The 18,448-nt window shown below is 33.0% G+C and overlaps 1 protein-coding gene across 1 annotated transcript in view; it reads left to right on the plus strand.

The window, feature by feature from the left end:
- Positions 1–18,448, plus strand: part of LOC143064586 (uncharacterized) — a 115,867-nt gene that overhangs the window by 64,863 nt on the left and 32,556 nt on the right. Inside the window, exons 65-75 of the mRNA XM_076237509.1 lie at positions 5,008–5,141; positions 5,754–6,026; positions 7,238–7,528; positions 8,709–8,857; positions 9,479–9,620; positions 12,193–12,296; positions 12,939–13,142; positions 13,824–13,998; positions 14,418–14,692; positions 15,304–15,459; positions 16,441–16,654. Coding sequence (XP_076093624.1) covers positions 5,008–5,141; positions 5,754–6,026; positions 7,238–7,528; positions 8,709–8,857; positions 9,479–9,620; positions 12,193–12,296; positions 12,939–13,142; positions 13,824–13,998; positions 14,418–14,692; positions 15,304–15,459; positions 16,441–16,654 — 2,117 coding nt within the window. The remainder of the gene's footprint in view (positions 1–5,007; positions 5,142–5,753; positions 6,027–7,237; positions 7,529–8,708; positions 8,858–9,478; positions 9,621–12,192; positions 12,297–12,938; positions 13,143–13,823; positions 13,999–14,417; positions 14,693–15,303; positions 15,460–16,440; positions 16,655–18,448) is intronic.

Here is an 18,448-nt window from a genome sequence, read left to right on the forward strand (position 1 = left end):
AGTTATGAGGGTTTAAAGGAAAGTTAATGAGCGATTTTTATTCAACACTACGTTGCTTTAAACAAAGATTTTCGCTTCACCTGTCAATTTCTGTTGATGAGAATTGGCAGGTAATAATCATAGAAAATATACGAATATGCAAAGTACTTTAGTTATGGTGACCGGTAACGACCGGAAGGAATATTTGCAATTGAAGCATAGAGAAATTTATCGGGAACAACGTAGAAGTGACTTTCTGTTACGACTGTTGATATTACCATTGACGGCAATGAGACGGATATTCGTTTTATTTCTATTGGTAATAAGTTTACTGTTAACATAAAATTTTAATTTTTAATTACTTAGTAAAAAATTTCACAAAAAATCTGATTAAAGGGAAACTTCGCAAAAAAATGAAAATTTTATATTATGTTTATTTGATATAAATAATCGTAGATTTGTTAAAATTATTGTTCAATTCTTCTAGAAAAGTGATTAAAATAAAAATTAAAATCCCACTATCACTTCTCGACTTCTCGCCATTTTGACGGCATCTCCGATACAAATAGTCACGTGGTGAGTATATTTGAATAAAATATCTGAATACCACAAAGCGAAAAAACAAGCATGGCATATCGTATATTCAGTATCAAAATGACTTGTCAAGCGTACGAATGTACAACTCGGAGTTCCCATGGCATAAGCTTACACACTTTCCCAGATCCTGCAAAAAAGAAAGAGTTGTACCAGACGTGGATGATTAACCTTAATCTAACACCAACCACCTTCACTCACAACAAGTTCAAGAAAGTGTGTGCAGACCATTTTGAAGCATCTTGTTTCGTTGGAAATTTGATTGTAATTATGATTCTTTTCTCATGAATGTTTTTATTGCTATTTCGTTCCAAGCCTGGTTGAAAGATATTGTCAGATTAATGTAGTTCAGTATTTCGGCATTCATGCATTAGTTACAGATTTTGTTGTTTACAAGTTTAGTAGTCACAGACAAAAAGTCACAACAAATTTGTTGATAATTTTTGAATATAAACAAGAAAAAAATCTTCAAATATTATATTATTTATTACATTTATTCAATTTTAAGTTTATGAACTTGTTTATAAGCCTTAAAAATAAAAAGATATTTGATTTCAATCATGCAAGGGGATATATATTTCTTGGCACAATGAAGCCATAACAGGTACCTAGCCACTTTGGCATTTTGATTTTATAACAATAATGTGATGTCATTTATATTAATTTAATAATTTCTGTTTAAAACTTGCTTTAAAAATAATATTTCAAGAACAAACCAAAAAAGAATTATTTAATTTATACGTTTTCTCGTTTAAAGAAAAATAAACTCGAAACTGAATTATGACGTTTTGTTTTGTGACTTTCTGTCGTAAATTCACCAGTTCAATGAAGTATATTTTTTTTAGGTGCACTCATTTTATGTGTACATAAAAAATTAAAAATTACGTAAAACATTTAAAGGTTCATTTGTTTAATATAATAATGGTTTAAAAATAAGACTTTATTTACATGTAGTATAGATGCTGTTTAACCCCCCCCCCCCCCCCCCCCCTCCCGCCTTTTCCAGATTGCCCCATAGAAAAGGTTGAAGAGGTGATGGGTAGATGGGAGCGTATGTATTCGTGTGGAAACGGAAACTTAATAGATCTTACCGCCCCCTTGTTATGTTTTTTATCTGTCTACTAGGTCAACCCAGTTGCGTGGTCCTACAAGTTAAGGCTAAGCAGTTTCGGGATATAAAATGTTGACAGCTAGGCTAACGAAATTTGTAATGATTTATGGTCAATCGCAGGAGTAATTTTTCTTCCTAAATTTATGATAGGAATACATCTAGTAGGGTGGACACTAATTTGGAAGTTGTAAAAGCATAAAATTATTCTAATGAGATTAAAAGGTATCTGTAGCGGCTTTCAACTTTTCGAAATACTATGCCAAAAAAAGTCTTTTATCTGTAATAGATTTTATTCATTTCGGGTACTTAACTCTAATATGAAAACCGACGATCTTTTGAATTATTGCCAGAGGTCGTGTAATAGTGTCACATTCAGGTATTCTAGTGACTTCCTGCGGGGTAATAAACTGGTGACATTACGCAATTCCGGACCTAGCTGTTTGACCCAGGTGTGCACAGGTAAAAGTGCCATCAAAAATGCAGTCAGGTGTATTATACATCCTGTTAACAATGTATGCCCCTAATCTGATTGAAATACACAAATCCGTCCAAATATGAAATTAAGAGTTTAAAATTTATATCCACATGCTGATTAATTCTGACATGTGCAAAGACAGAAATAATAACACCGTAAATTATTAATTTTGACTTCGGTTTCAAAATTAATATGTAGAAGATTATCTAGTACTGTACACCAAGGATATTTAAATATACAATTCCTTGTGTACACGTACCATGTAAACTGATTTTTTTTTTTTGAAATTTCAATTGTACAAGGGATTTACTTTTCGGGATGGATCCAGTCACATTAAAAAGAAGGGTTCCAACTATATGTCTGACTTCAAATGCATTGATCGGCCAAAAAAAAGGGGGGTTCCAAACCCCGAAACCACCCCCCCCCCCTGGATCCGCCAATGCTTTTGTACACAATAACTTTCATTATGTTTTGTCAGCTTGTTTTATTTGCTTATCAAATGTTAAATTTATAAGTTATGGTCTTGAGTTGTGATGAATAATTTAAGAAAAAAAAAACTGCATCATTTTACCACATTGTTTGGATTAAATCGTAGAGAATTTAACCGAGCATTATGGATGACTATCTTATACTTTCTTGTCCTATTTCCGATATGAGCGGGCGCAATTACGAAATAATTTGCCATTAGGAAATTTGCGTTTACTTGTATGTGAAGAGACAAGCATGTGCAATTATGACACGAAGTTGATAATTAGTTCGTGGTTGTCTCTAGAAACGGCATTCGTTTGTCTTTCTGTACATGTACATTCAATTATTCAAAGGAGTTGTCATTTTTTCAATATAAGATTTTTACAACACTAAAACACACCCGCGAAATCGGTGGCATTTCCAGCTTTTAAGCTGTTGTAGGATGATTTATTGAAAAAAGATTTTATGTAATGAGAAAAGGATATATATCAAAAGCGTTCTTCCTTTTTGCCAAAGTCCGTTATTTGTTTCCTTACTGTTAAATTACATTATTTCGATTTTCTGACATTAGACTTACTCTTCCCCGTTGCTACAAGCAATTTCTTGGTAAAAGTCAAATTAAATTAAAAAATTTGCACCGCTTCAAACATGAAATAAATGTAACTGCTTATAGACCATTATTTTTCTCATAAAATATGCTTCTAGGACAATCCATCAGTGCTTTTTCTTTTGAGAGCCCTATCATATGACAATGGTATGATTTGAATCTTTTATGAATGACTAAGGTTAAAACCTACCATAATTATATTTTATGATATTTTCGTTCAAATAGCTGAGGAATTAGAACGTGGTGAGAATTAAATTATTTTGATAAGGACATTACTTCCTGAATATTTAAAAAAAAAAAAAAAAAGAAGATCGCTTTGAACGACCCATTTATATAACTGCAATTGGTAATTACTATCTATTTCAAAAATTCAAGGTCACCGATTCTTATTTAAAAATTTTAATTCATTTACTCGTGTTTATAAGGACATCATTATTCATAAATTCATTCAATTAAATTAATTCAGTATTTCTTTTTTTTAACAAAAAATATTCAGCGTCAATAATATATTTTATTAACCTGAGCTCATGGAAAATATTAAGATTCCCCCGTTTATCATTCATACGAAATGTTGTTCACACCTAGAAAAGTGAACCGTGACGGCTTAAATTCACTGAGTAAAGATCAAAAGATACAAAATGCTAATCTTTTAATTAACTTGAATTTACCCACGCATTTAACAGGTAGTCACTATGTGTCAAAGTACAATACACATTGTATTTGCGGGGCCGTATTTGCACATTACAAATGTACTAGCAGCACATATTTACTAGACTGACGTAAAAGGTAAAAAGTACAAACATGCATTTTTAAAACACTATCAGTTATATATGTTTGTTCAAAATATCCGTCGAAAAAAAAAATCATAAAAAATATTTTATATGATTAACTTGTATCACTATAATCATTTCAGAAAATATTAAAATATAAATCGTACATTCTAATTTCAAGCGGAGCGCTGTTCCATCTTAATTATTAGTTGGTTAATAGCTACACCAAACGTCGTCGATGCGCTTTAAATACCGTTATAAGATGATTCACGATTAAGATTTAAAATGAGATTATTTTCACTCCCGGCATGCTTAAAGACTTAAACTACGTCACATAAGTCAGGAAGTTCGAAGAAATAAAATTAATAATTCTTAATTTTCTCCTTTATTGCTGTTCATATCCAGATAAAACTTGGTGAATATGTTTTTTATGGTATTATGAACATAATTAGCTAATAAGTAAAAAATCGCGAATTATCCCTTTAACATTCAATAATTGTATATCCGGTCAGTTTATGACACCTCGGGTGTTTCCGTTCTTACTTGGGTATGTAATTAGGACAAAATATCCCTCTGTGACAGAGTCGATCTCAACTAATTAACACCCACTTACAGAAAAGTCGGTAACATTTTATGTGTAATTATCGTCTTTCGTCCTCTCTCCTTCTAATATAACCTCCTTGGGTTTACCGATTCTTATTTCTACATCTCCATTGTTTTGTTGTTGTAATTAGTAAACTATCTTAATTTATGACTTTATCTTTTCACAATTGCCCTTCTAAATAACATACATTGTAGTGCACACTTGAATCATAAGGTATTCAGTATAATAAAAAAAAAAACATACTGCCCTTGGATGAAGGTATTAGGGTGATTAATACACTTGGTGAAAAAATTATCACCTGCGACTTCATCATGGATGATGATTTTTCCCCTTGTGTGATAATCTACCCTAACACCTTCATACAAGGGCAGTATATTTATAATATATATTTTTTTATAGTCAGTTCCAGTCTGGTGATGATACTTATAGAGCATCATGGGATATGTCAGGTGACCCATGTCCAGTTACAAGTTATGAATGGAAGATCCAAAGGCTTGATGGTCTTGTTGTTCAAGACTGGCTGCAAATGAATCGTAAGTTGTTTTCTTTATAATGGCTACCAATAAGACGTAGTTACAAATTATGTAAGGTCAACATATTTATAAGTCAATTAGGATTTTTTCTCACTGATATTTATAATTGCATATTATGAAGTCAGTATAATTTGTATGTGAAGTAATAATAACTTTTTAACATATCAATTCTATGATGAGTTTATTTCCAATTTGTATATAGAGAATATCATATGACTTTTTCAATATCACATCCATATCAACCCGAGACACCAATAAAATCCCAAGAGCTCTGCTCGAGGGATTATATTGGTTGAGGGTTGATACGGTGTGTGATATTGAAAAAGCCATATACACTTTATTATATACCTCAAGTAGATGTTTTTTATGTGACATGCATATTATACAAATTAGGGGCTTGATAAAGCCTTTGCAACAGTGACTGATATCAATGATGTGACATCATACAGATTAAAGGTGTGATAAAACCTTTGCAATCGTGACTGATATTGATATCATCACGGATGGCTGATACAGCACAATTGCCGTTGACTGTATTACACATACAATTTATCTGTATTTACTACTAAGTATATAATAAAAGTTTATGAAACTTCCTGTTATTTTTTCCAGTGAATACTGATGGTATGACAGATGGGTTGTCACTAGAGAATGGTAAAATGTACTACTCTTTAGTGAAGGTGACCAATAAATTAAACTACACCTACATTCTAAGATCAGATGGTGTCACTATAGAGAAAAACCCACTCTTACCTGGAAAGGTGTTTGATGGAGATGTGACTGGCTATGATATAAACTACCTACCATTCAATACAATTGTCTATGCTAACTGGGATGGATTTGGTTTACCTGCTGATGCCATGAAACAAGTGGATGTGTTGTCAGGTAATGTTCAAATTGTAATAATTTATTTTTGGATGTAAATTGTCTTCTGGTTGGTTGAAAGTTTTTTGCATATCAGGTCATAGACATAATTTTGTCATGCGACAGTGACATCATCAACATTTTTTCCTAATTTACTCCTTAAAAATAGAATTTAGAATTAAATTATAAGGAATGACTTTAATATTTTTTCTATCTATTAGAAATAACCTCAAAAATGTGGTGCACACTTTTAAATAACCTGCTACACTTAAATAATATAAAAATTCTGTTGTTATTTGCTGAATAATTGATATTTATGATTTCTTGGAGACAAATATTCAGTGAATTAATAAAATGAATGAAATGCAACAATTTTGGTTTATTATTACTAATTATAGAATATATGATTTGATAGTATGATGAAGCAAACAAAAAACAAAATCTTAAACACAAAATCAACTCGAATCAACTAGTGGAAGTTTGTTATATAAAATAATTTTCCTGAAAAGGGAAATGTTCATTTACAAAATTGTTAACATCTGAATTGCTTTAAAGTCATAAGAAACCTCAAATCATAAAAAATAATGCATATGTTTTTTTATAACTCAATGGATAGTTTTCATTATAAAACTTGTGTACATATACTTTTTTCTGAAGAAAATTCTTTAATTTATTCATATTTAGAAGAAGTTTACTTTATTTTAATTGCTTCCTTCCAGGAAGCAATTCCCCCGACATATTTTCCGTATGCAAAGTGACCTCAGTGTGACCCATCTCGTAAAAATCCGGTGATCACAATACGCATGAATGTCCTTAAAATAAACTATTATCTGAAGTAACATGTTAAACACGTGCTCAATTTCCATGCTTTTTTGTAGATTTTTTGTCGATTGTTGACAAACAGGTGACAATCGTTAAACTTCGGCTTTCAAAACACGAACTTTAATTACCTGCCATATTTTTACAACAACACTGACCGATTGAAAAAAAAAATGACGATTATACGAAATTTACACGAAAAAAATGATAAATTGGTGCACAGAAGAGTAAGTTTATTATGTTTGTATGCATTGATTCAAGAAATGAAAGAACATTATTTTTCAACGGTCACTCGTTTCTTATGACTTTAAAGAGATGTATTGAAAAAATTACAGTATATGGATGAAAGAAAAAAATTAACATTTCTCCCAGTTTAAAGGAAGAATTCATTTAACTTCTTGAAATTTTGACAGGAAACCCTGGATTGCAAGTGGACCAGTCCAAGTTGGATGCACAAGATCCCAATCAGGAAGTGGTGTTCTATGAGGTTGCCGTGGGAACAGACAGAAGATTCCCCAAGACCAGGGATGATGTAGTTCCATACACAAATGTAGGACTAAACAAAACTACCATTTTCTATGACCTTGAGTTGACCCCAATAACTGGTATCTACTACTTTACAGTGAAGGCATACAGTGCGTCATACTCTGTGGCTACAGTCACGTCAAATGGTTTCAGGGTCGGATTTAATGGAGGAGTTACAGGTATGTGTTCACAATAGACGTATTTACATTTATATACCTTGAGTTGACCCCTCTTACTGGTATCTACTACTTTACAGTGAAGGCATACAGTGCGTCATACTCTGTGGCTACGGTCACATCTAATGGTTTCAGGGTCGGATTTGATGGGGGAGTTACAGGTAAGTGTCCACAATAGTATACTGAGGAAAAAAGATTTTAACAACAAATGTTTTTGATATTATTACAAACAAGAATGTGTCCTCAGTACACGAATGCCCCACTCGCACTATCATTTTCCATGTTCAGTGGACCGTGAAATTGGGGTTAAAACTCTAATTTGGCATTAAAATTAGAAAGATCATATCATAGGGAACATGTGTACTAAGTTTGAAGTCGATTGGACTTCAACTTCATCAAAAACTACCTTGACCAAAAACTTTAACCTGGAGCGGGACAGACGGACGAACGGACAGACAGACAGACAGACGGACGGACGAACGGATGGACGGACAAACGGACGCACAGACCAGAAAACATAATGCCCCTCTACTATCGTAGGTGGGGTATAAAAAGTATTTATTTTAAATCAAGCTTAGGACTTAAAAGAAGCAATTGATAATTTTTTTCATAGATATAGGAAGATGTGGTATAAGTGCCAATGAGACAACTCTCCATCCAAGTCACAATTTATAAAAGTAAACCATTATAGTTCAAGGTACAGTCTTCAACATGGAGCCTTGGCTCACACCGAACAACAAGCTGTAAAGGGCCCCAAAAAATTACTAGTGTAAAACCATTCAAACGGGAAAGCCAACGGTCTAATCTATATAAAAAATTGAGAAACGAAAAACACTTATGAACCACATCAACAAACGACAACTACTGAACATCAGATTCCTGACTTAGGACAGGTGCAAACAATTGCAGCAGGTTTAAACGTTTTAATGGTTCAAACCTTCACTCTTATCTGATTTAACTTGGTAGAATAAACCAAAAAGTACATTCAAACAACCTATTGTGCACTTAGGGCTATTCCTTGGTCGGACACTATCTTTTATTTAACCCACCATGCATAGCAGAGTATATTGATTTCTAAGTATACTTAACTTTATATTGATGAGCACCTATAAATCGGGAATGTGGTGAATTATTTTGACCAACAATCATCTCTAATGTTAATTTCATTGGATTTGAATTACAGGTGGAGTCTTTGTGATGGAGAAATTTATTCCTACAGACACATATTTAGATATTCAATTTGAAGGATTTAGTTCCAAGTTAGATATCTTGATGTACTACGTGGCTTTGTCAAACAACTCTGATGCCAACAACACAAATTGTAAAGCATATGTAAGTTATTTATTATTACCTCTTTCTCTGATGCCAACAATACTTATTGTAAAGCATATGTAAGTTATTTATTATTACCTCTTTCTCTAATGCCAATAACACTAATTGTAAAGCATATGTAAGTTATTTATTATTACCTCTTTCTCTGATGCCAACAACACTAATTGTAAAGCATATGTAAGTTATTTATTATTACCTCTTTCTCTGATGCCAACAATACTAATTACCTCTTTTTGTGACTAAAAAGAGGATATGATACCAACCTAAATCAAAAGCTACCTAAAGGTCAAAATTCTGTCATCAACAATATACAAGATTCTATTCAATGTTTCAAGCCCTAAACTGCCTTGAGTCTAGAAAATTAATGAACAAATTCGTTAAAGACTATCAGATATTTTTCAAGTAAAACAAGTTGTCCAAAATATAGAAAATAGGCCAAAATTTCAGATATTTATCAAAATCAACAATGGTGTTTGGCATACAAATTGCCATAAAGTACCAGTACTATCTATATGTCTTCCTCTCCAGGTAAATCCTGTCCTTAATTTATAACATTAGCATGATCTCTTTATCTCATCCTTTCTTAAGGCATGATTTTTTAATATCTACAATTTTACACAGATTGATGGTGGTTCAGCTACAAATGAAGAGAAGAAGCAACTGTTTACAGAATATGATGTCACCAATATAAACCAGTACACTGTCACAACAATCAGAGGTCTCAATCTGACACAGGGAGCTACCTATTATGTTTATGCTATGGGTAAGTCCAATCTGACACAAGGAACTACCTATTATGTGTATGCTATGGGTAAGTCTAGTCTGACACAGGGAGCTACCTATTATGTGTACGCTATGGGTAAGTCCAATCTGACACAGGGAACTACCTATTATGTGTATGCTATGGGTAAGTCTAGTCTGACACAGGGAGCTACCTATTATGTGTACGCTATGGGTAAGTCCAATCTGACACAGGGAGCTACCTATTATGTGTATGCTATGGGTAAGTCTAGTCTGACACAGGGAGCTACCTATTATGTGTACGCTATGGGTAAGTCCAATCTATTATGTGTATGCTATGGGTAAGTCCAATCTGACACAGGGGGCTACCTATTATGTGTATGCTATGGGTAAGTCCAATCTGACACAGGGAACTACCTATTATGTGTATGTTATGGGTAAGTCCAATCTGACACAGGGGCTACCTATTATGTGTATGCTATGGGTAAGTCCAATCTGACACAGGGAACTTCCTATTATGTGTATGCTATGGGTAAGTCCAATCTGACACAGGGAGCTAAATTTAGAATTTGGAATAGTTATGTTTGCTGTCTTTGAAATTGATAAAAATTAAACATTGAACAAGTTTAGCTAGCAACTCATGTTACAGTTACTTATAATGCCTTACAATACAAGGATCAAAGTCACCTGTGTTAAATATTACCATGCTATAACTGACTTTTGTTTAGCAATAGTAACACCAATCTATTGTGCATGTCACATATGAATTTTCTACTTGATGCATGTTGAATAATGGTGCTTTGATGATGTCAGTACGATTGTTGATGGATTTCACTGGTCGGTCCATTAATCTATTGTTAGGTCAAAAAGGTACAAAAAAACTGAATTCCAAGGTAAATTCTAAAATGGAAAGCCAAACAAAAGTTGGTTAAACCTGAAAATTTCACGTAATACTTTGATATATTCATTGTTGTCTCACCTTTCATGGAAGAGAGAGATGCTGTTTCATCAGTCGTGCCAACAATTGATAAAGATTGAGAAAAATATATCACACAGACAAGACATAGCTCTGTGTCAACAATCGATAAAGATTGAGAAAAATATATCACACAGACAAGACATAGCTCTGTGTCAACAATTGATAAAGATTGAGAAAAATATATCACACAGACAAGACATAGCTCTGTGTCAACAATTAATAAAGATTGAGAAAAATATATCACACAGACAAGACATAGCTCTGTGTCAACAATTGATAAAGATTGAGAAAAATATGTCACACAGACAAGACATAGCTCTGTGTCAACAATTGATAAAGATAGAGAAAAATATATCACACAGACAAGACATAGCTCTTTGTCAACAATTGATAAAGATTGAGAAAAATATGTCACACAGACAAGACATAGCTCTGTGTCAACAATTGATAAAGATAGAGAAAAATATATCACACAGACAAGACATAGCTCTTTGTCAACAATTAATAAAGATTGAGAAAAATATATCACACAGACAAGACATATCTCTGTGTCAACAATTGTTAAAGATTGAGAAAAATACATCACACTGACAAGACTTATCTCTGTGCCAACAATTGATAAAGATTGAGAAAAAATATATCCCACAGACAAGACACAGCTCTGTGTCAACAATTGATAAAGATTGAGAAAATATATCACACAGACAAGACATAGCTCTGTGTCAACAATTGATAAAGATAGAGAAAAATATATCACACAGACAAGACATAGCTCTGTGTCAACAATTGATAAAGATTGAGAAAAATATATCACACAGACAAGACATATCTCTGTGTCAACAATTGATAAAGATTGAGAAAAAGATATCACACAGACAAGACATAGCTCTGTGTCAACAATTGATAAAGATTGAGAAAAATATATCACACAGACAAGACATATCTCTGTGTCAACAATTAATAAAGATTGAGAAAAATATATCACACAGACAAGATATAGCTCTGTGTCAACATTTGATAAAGATTGAGAAAAATATATCACACAGACAAGACATAGCTCTGTGTCAACAATTGATAAAGATTGAGAAAAATATATCACACAAACAAGACATAGCTCTGTGTCAACAATTGATAAAGATTGAGAAAAAGATATCACACAGACAAGACATAGCTCTGTGTCAACAATTGTTAAAGATTAAGAAAAATACATCACACAGACAAGACATATCTCTGTGTCAACAATTGATAAAGATTGAGAAAAAGATATCACACAGACAAGACATAGCTCTGTGTCAACAATTAATAAAGATTGAGAAAAAGATATCACACAGACAAGACATAGCTCTGTGTCAACAATTGATAAAGATTGAGAAAAATATATCACACAAACAAGACATAGCTCTGTGTCAACAATTGATAAAGATTGAGAAAAATATATCACACAGACAAGACATATCTCTGTGTCAACAATTGTTAAAGATTGAGAAAAATACATCACACAGACAAGACATATCTCTGTGTCAACAATTGATAAAGATGGAGAAAAATATATCACACAGACAAGATATATCTCTGTGTCAACAGTTGTTTCAATCTCTTATTTTTTCTTTAACAGGTGCTGATAAATCTGGAGCTTGTGGTATGGTAATGCATGAATTCATAGTGGACACCACACCACCAGACATGGGCAGGATCAAAACTGGACCTTATTATGATATGGTTTGTATATTTATGGCTGCACTAGATTTAACAAAAGGGACTAATTATGTGATTTCAAATTATTTATGAATTGTAAGGTGACATCTCTTGCATTGTGAAATAGCACTAGCCATTGCCTTTATTAGAAGTAAGCATCACAGTTAAATTCTTTTCAGACCAGAATGTCATTACTGAAAAGATATAAGGCCTAGATTTATTGCTAAATATGCTCTGTATTCCATCTTATAAATAAAAAAAAATCATCAGATCGATAAATTACAGTGAAGACAAAGGGAATAAATAAACGTAAATGACTCTATGCGAAAGACTTGCCCTATTCAAGCATCATGTTATCAAAAATAAATTATGGATTAATAATTTGAAGGTCTATTACATTAGAATTAAGGTATGTGCCTTGAAATATTTATGGAGGGACCATGGACACAAGCGTTGCAATAAAAAAACATTTAAGTTTTCATTCCTTTTAATAAGTTAAAAGAATTAAGGTAAAAACAAAATCAATGACTTGATGTTCTGGATTATATCAGTCCTTTGGAAAAACAGTTTTTGAAAGTTGATTCCCCTTAAAACATGATCTTTTATTCCAGTGTGCTATGAGAAAAATAATTTTAATACATAACTATTGAACTGCTTTTGTTTCAGGTTGTGACATACGCTCAATCTAATACCTCAGTGCACGTGTATTGGGAGGGATATGGTGACGACGTTTCTGATATAGCCACATATGAAGTATCACTGTGGAGAAATAAATCATGTTCAGTAGAGGTTGAATCTGAGATGGTCGTTAGCTGGATTACCTTGTCCAATAATTATACTGATTATAGCTTCATAGATCTAACTCTTAATGTAAGTTATTGTGTTGTAGGAATAATTTGTTTCTTCTGTTTTTTTCTATTGATCATAAATACGTATCTTCTACATACTTTGATAAATATTTGCTAATTTGAGCTATTTCTGAAACATTGGTAAACATACAAGATGTGCACACACACTTCTTTTTATGCCCCACCTACGATAGTAGAGGGGCATTATGTTTTCTGGTCTGTGCGTCCGTTCGTTGGTCCGTCTGTGCGTCCGTTCACTTCAGGTTAAAGTTTTTGGTCAAGGTAGTTTTTGATGAAGTTGAAGTCCAATCAACATCAAACTTAGTACACATGTTCCCCATGATATGATCTTTCTAATTTTGATGCCAAATTATAGTTTTGACCCCAATTTCATGGTCCACTGAACATAGAAAATGATAGTGCGAAATTCAGGTTAAAGTTTTTGGTCAAGGTAGTTTTTGATGAAGTTAAAGTTACATCAACTTGAAACTTAGTACACATGTTCCATATGATATGATATTTCTAATTTTTATTCCAAATTAAAGTTTTACCCAATTTCACGGTCCACTGAACATAGAAAATGATAGTGCGAGTGGGGCATCCGTGTACTATGGACACATTCTTGTTTAATTACTGTTATAAGAGAATTTCAAGACTGAAAGTTTTAAAGTTGATTTTAGGACATTTATATTTTTTTTCATAGAAATCAGAACCACTAAGTGTCAAGTTTATCATCACAAACGGAGCAGGTCTCTCCATAACAGATGAATCGGTACCAATACTATTAGACATGACCAAACCAACTCCTGGAAAAGTTGTTGATGGCTGGGATTTCAAGAAAGATCGTGTTTGGTTTAACTCTCCGAGCAGTGCTAAAGGTTAGTTTGTAAAAAAAAAAGGAAGAATTTTCTTTGTTTTGGTTTAACTCTCCGAGCAGTGCTAAAAGTTAGTTTGTAAAAAAAAAAGAAAATTATCTTTGATGCATTACTGAATTACAATTTGTTTGAAAAAGGGGAAAACATAAGACAATTCTCCCCTGAAGAACTGGTTAATACAAAATTTAAAAACACATATGTTATTGCTCGATGTCGGGCATCAAAAGTTAATGATCCCCCTCCAAAATGTCAAGTTAACTGGTTGTATTTGATATTTTATATATTTCAAGAAATGTTGAAAAAGTTTACACCCATAAAATGCAAAAATTCTAAATTATAATTTCTAGATATAGAAACAAAAAACTATCAATTTTCTTTATTGGTATTGGTAAAATATTGCATATTCTCTATAAAAATTTCAGGATCTATTCTGCACATGGCGACTCCATTTGGAGCAGCCTGTCCAACACGTCCAGTATCAATTGTGAACGATACCAACTGGAAGGTCCTTCAGCAAATAGGCTTCAGAGATCCTAAAGGAGAGGACTGGCCCATTAAGATGCGTAAAGAAAATCTTGGAAAGGAAATTTTAGATGATGAACTTTGGATCAAGTTGGCAAGAGATACTAATTTGAATCTGATGTATTCTGGAGGATACTACAGAAAAGCTGACTATGAAAGAGGAGGGGAATGGGAGGTTAGTTCAAAACCAAAAAACTTCCTTTCATTTGTGTATGAATTAGTATAGTACAAAATGACTATAGAAGGATAAATACCATTTTGATTTTGTTTTTTATGCCCCACCTATGATAGTAGAGGGGCATGATGTTTTCTGGTCTGTGCGTCCGTTCGTTCGTCCATTTGTCCGTCCGTTCGTTCGTCCATTCGTTCGTCCGTTCGTTCGTCCGTCTGATCGTTCGTCCGTCTGTCCCGCTTCAGGTTAAAGTTTTTGGTCAAGGTAGTTTTTTATGAAGTTGAAGTCCAATCAACTTGAAACTTAGTACAAATGTTCCCTATGATATGATCTTTCTAATTTTAATGCCTAATTATATTTTTTACCCATTTTCACGGTCCATTGAACATGGAAAATGATAGTGCGAGTGGGGCATCCGTGTACTTTGGACACATTCTTGTTTAGATCTGATATATAAGCAAAATGTTCTTGTAAATGATAAATTGACACCATATATAAATACAAAACTCTGTTATAGAATACATTTGATAGTCAAATTAAATAGTAGTACAGGTAGCTTCAATTTCTTCATATCAATTAGAAACAGGTTTACTTGTAAATATTTAAAATTACAGTTTGAAATAAAGTCTGCCAGTGGTGAAGGTATGGCTGCCACATCTGTCATGTTATGGGACGGACCGGAGGGTGAAATTATGCCATTTGATCATGTTCCAGAGGCTGACTGGTCTGACACAGCCTGTTATTGCTGTTTTGAGAATCCTATTCCAGCAGTAAGTATGAATTCCTTTAAATATGTGCAAGGCTTTAGGGGAAATAATCGCTCCACCTGAATTTTTTTTAGAGGTATGATGTAGACTTTAGATTGTTTTTGAAGACAGTATGTTGACCTTCAGATATCTTTGTAATGTTTGGGTGCTGACTTTCAAGGGTAAATGTTAATAAGACAGTAATCTTTTAACATTGATTTATCAAAAGTTGATTCAAAAGAATAATATAAAAATTAGAAGATGTGGTAGATTGCCAATGAGACAACTCTCCAAAAGAGCCCAAATGAAATAGAAATTAACAACTATAGGTCACCATAAGGCCTTCAACAATGAGTGAAACCCATACTGCATAGTCAGCTTTAAAAGGCCCCGAAATGACAAATGTTAAACAATTCAAACAAGAAAACTAATGTGACCTGATTTATGTACAAAATAATGAACAAAAAACAAATATGATATACAGCAACAAACGACAACCACCGAATAACAGGCTCTTGACACCATCATAGTAAAGTTCTGTTCATTTTTTTTTAATTTAAAGTGTTGTAGCATTGTACTTTAATTATGAACAAAATTTATGATCATTTCAAAGGAGAAACAACTACCTTTTTTTAATAAATAATAGATGTGATACCTTCAGGGATAAATTTGGTTAACAGAATATTTGACAAAATACTGAAATCTCTGCTTAACAAAATATTTTACTGTATACATTGACCTTCATAGGTTATATTGAAAATGAGAAATATGTTCGTGAAATGATTTAAATATCCTAAGCTCTGTAGTTTGACCATGACTAACTGGTCATTTTTTAGATAAAATTAATATCATCAGAAAAGTTTGCATATTTGACATAAATTCTGGCAAAGTAAATGAACAGTTTACATAATTCTTTATTATTTAGTGGGTGGTAATCTCCTAAGCCAAATAAATCAACCTTTGATATAACTCTCCCTTAACCAATAAATTGACATTATTTTTCAGACATGCACTGCTTGTAACTGTACAGCATATATAGCTGAAAAGTTTGGTAACAGTTCAATAGTTGCACCAACAACTGAAGCCGTTCCTGTTGTTCATAACAAAACATTATCTCCGTACCAAGTGGTAGAAAACCCTGCAGGTGGACCTGTCACCTCACGCATTGACTTATCTACACAGCCTGCTAGAGCGTCTTGTGGTATTGAAATTTTTGCAGGTAAAATATAAACTTAATTTTATCCTTCCATGTGTTAGTCCATCTGGTATATCAGGTTTAAGTTTTATCCTCTCATCTGTTAGTCCATCCAGTATATCAGGTTTAAGTTTTATCCTTCCATCTGTTAGTCCATCTGGTATATCAGGTTTAAGTTTTATCCTTCCATCTGTTAGTCCATCCAGTATATCAGGTTTAAGTTTTATCCTTCCATCTGTTAGTCCATCTGGTATATCAGGTTTAAGTTTTATCCTTCCATCTGTTAGTCCATCTGGTATATCAGGTTTAAGTTTTATCCTTCCATCTGTTAGTCCATACGATATATCAGGTTTAAGTTTTATCCTTCCATCTGTTAGTCCATCCGGTATATCAGGTTTCAGTTTTATCCTTCCATCTGTAAGTCTATCCGGTATATCAGGTTTAAGTTTTATCCTTCCATCTGTTAGTCCATCCGATATATCAGGTTTAAGTTTCATCCTTCCATCTGTTAGTCCATCCGGTATATCAGGTTTCAGTTTTATCCTTCCATCTGTTAGTCCATACGATATATCAGATTTAAGTTTTATCCTTCCATCTGTAAGTCTATCCGGTATATCAGGTTTAAGTTTTATCCTTCCATCTGTTAGTCCATCCAGTATATCAGGTTTTAGTTTTATCCTTCCATCTGTTAGTCCATCTGGTATATCAGGTTTAAGTTTTATCCTTCCATCTGTAAGTCCATACGATATATCAGGTTTAAGTTTTATCCTTCCATCTGTTAGTCCATCCGGTATATCAGGTTTCAGTTTTATCCTTCCATCTGTTAGTCCATACGATATATCAGGTTTAAGTTTTATCCTTCCATCTGTAAGTCCATCCGGTATATCGGATTTAAGATTTATCCTTCCATCTGTAAGTCCATCTGGTATATCAGGTTTAAGTTTTATCCTCTCATCTGTAAGTCTATCCGGTATATCAGGTTTAGGTTTTATCCTTCCATCTGTTAGTCCATCTGGTATATCAGGTTTAAGTTTCATCCTTCCATCTGTTAGTCCATCCAGTATATCAGGTTTAAGTTTTATCCTTCCATCTGTTAGTCCATCTGGTATATCAGGTTTAAGTTTTATCCTTCCATCTGTTAGTTCATCGAGTATATCAGGTTTAAGTTTTATTCTTCCATCTATTGGTCCATCCAGTATATCAGGTTTAAGTTTTATCCTTCCATCTGTTAGTCCATCTGGTATATCAGGTTAAAGTTTTATCCTTCCATCTGTTAGTCCATCCGGTATATCAGGTATAAGTTTTATCCTTCCATCTGTTAGTCCATCTGGTATATCGGGTTAAGTTTTATCCTTCCATCTGTTAGTCCATCTGGTATATCAGGTTTAAGTTTTATCCTTCCATCTGTTAGTCCATCCAGTATATGAGGTTTAAGTTTTATCCTTCCATCTGTTAGTCCATCCGGTATATCGGGTTTAAGTTTTTGGTTACAATAATTTACCATGAAGTTGTTGTCACATCAACTTAAAACTTAGTACACATGTTCATTATGAGTCAAACTTTAAAAATTGTATTTCAAATTATAATTTTGAGCTTGATTTCACAGTTACTTGACATGAACACATGATAAGTCCTATAAACACATATTCTTAGGTTTTTTTTTTACACTTAGGTTTTAACTTCATAGAGTACATTACTATACAGCATTCACCACTGTTTGATAAACAATTATACAATCTGGTTATTTAAGTCTTAATTTGATGATGTGAAAAAAAAATTATATATTATAATTTTATTGATTCTCATTCACCATTTTGT

This window comes from Mytilus galloprovincialis, chromosome 1 (genome assembly GCF_965363235.1).
Source record: "Mytilus galloprovincialis chromosome 1, xbMytGall1.hap1.1, whole genome shotgun sequence".
Classification (NCBI taxonomy): domain Eukaryota; kingdom Metazoa; phylum Mollusca; class Bivalvia; order Mytilida; family Mytilidae; genus Mytilus; species Mytilus galloprovincialis.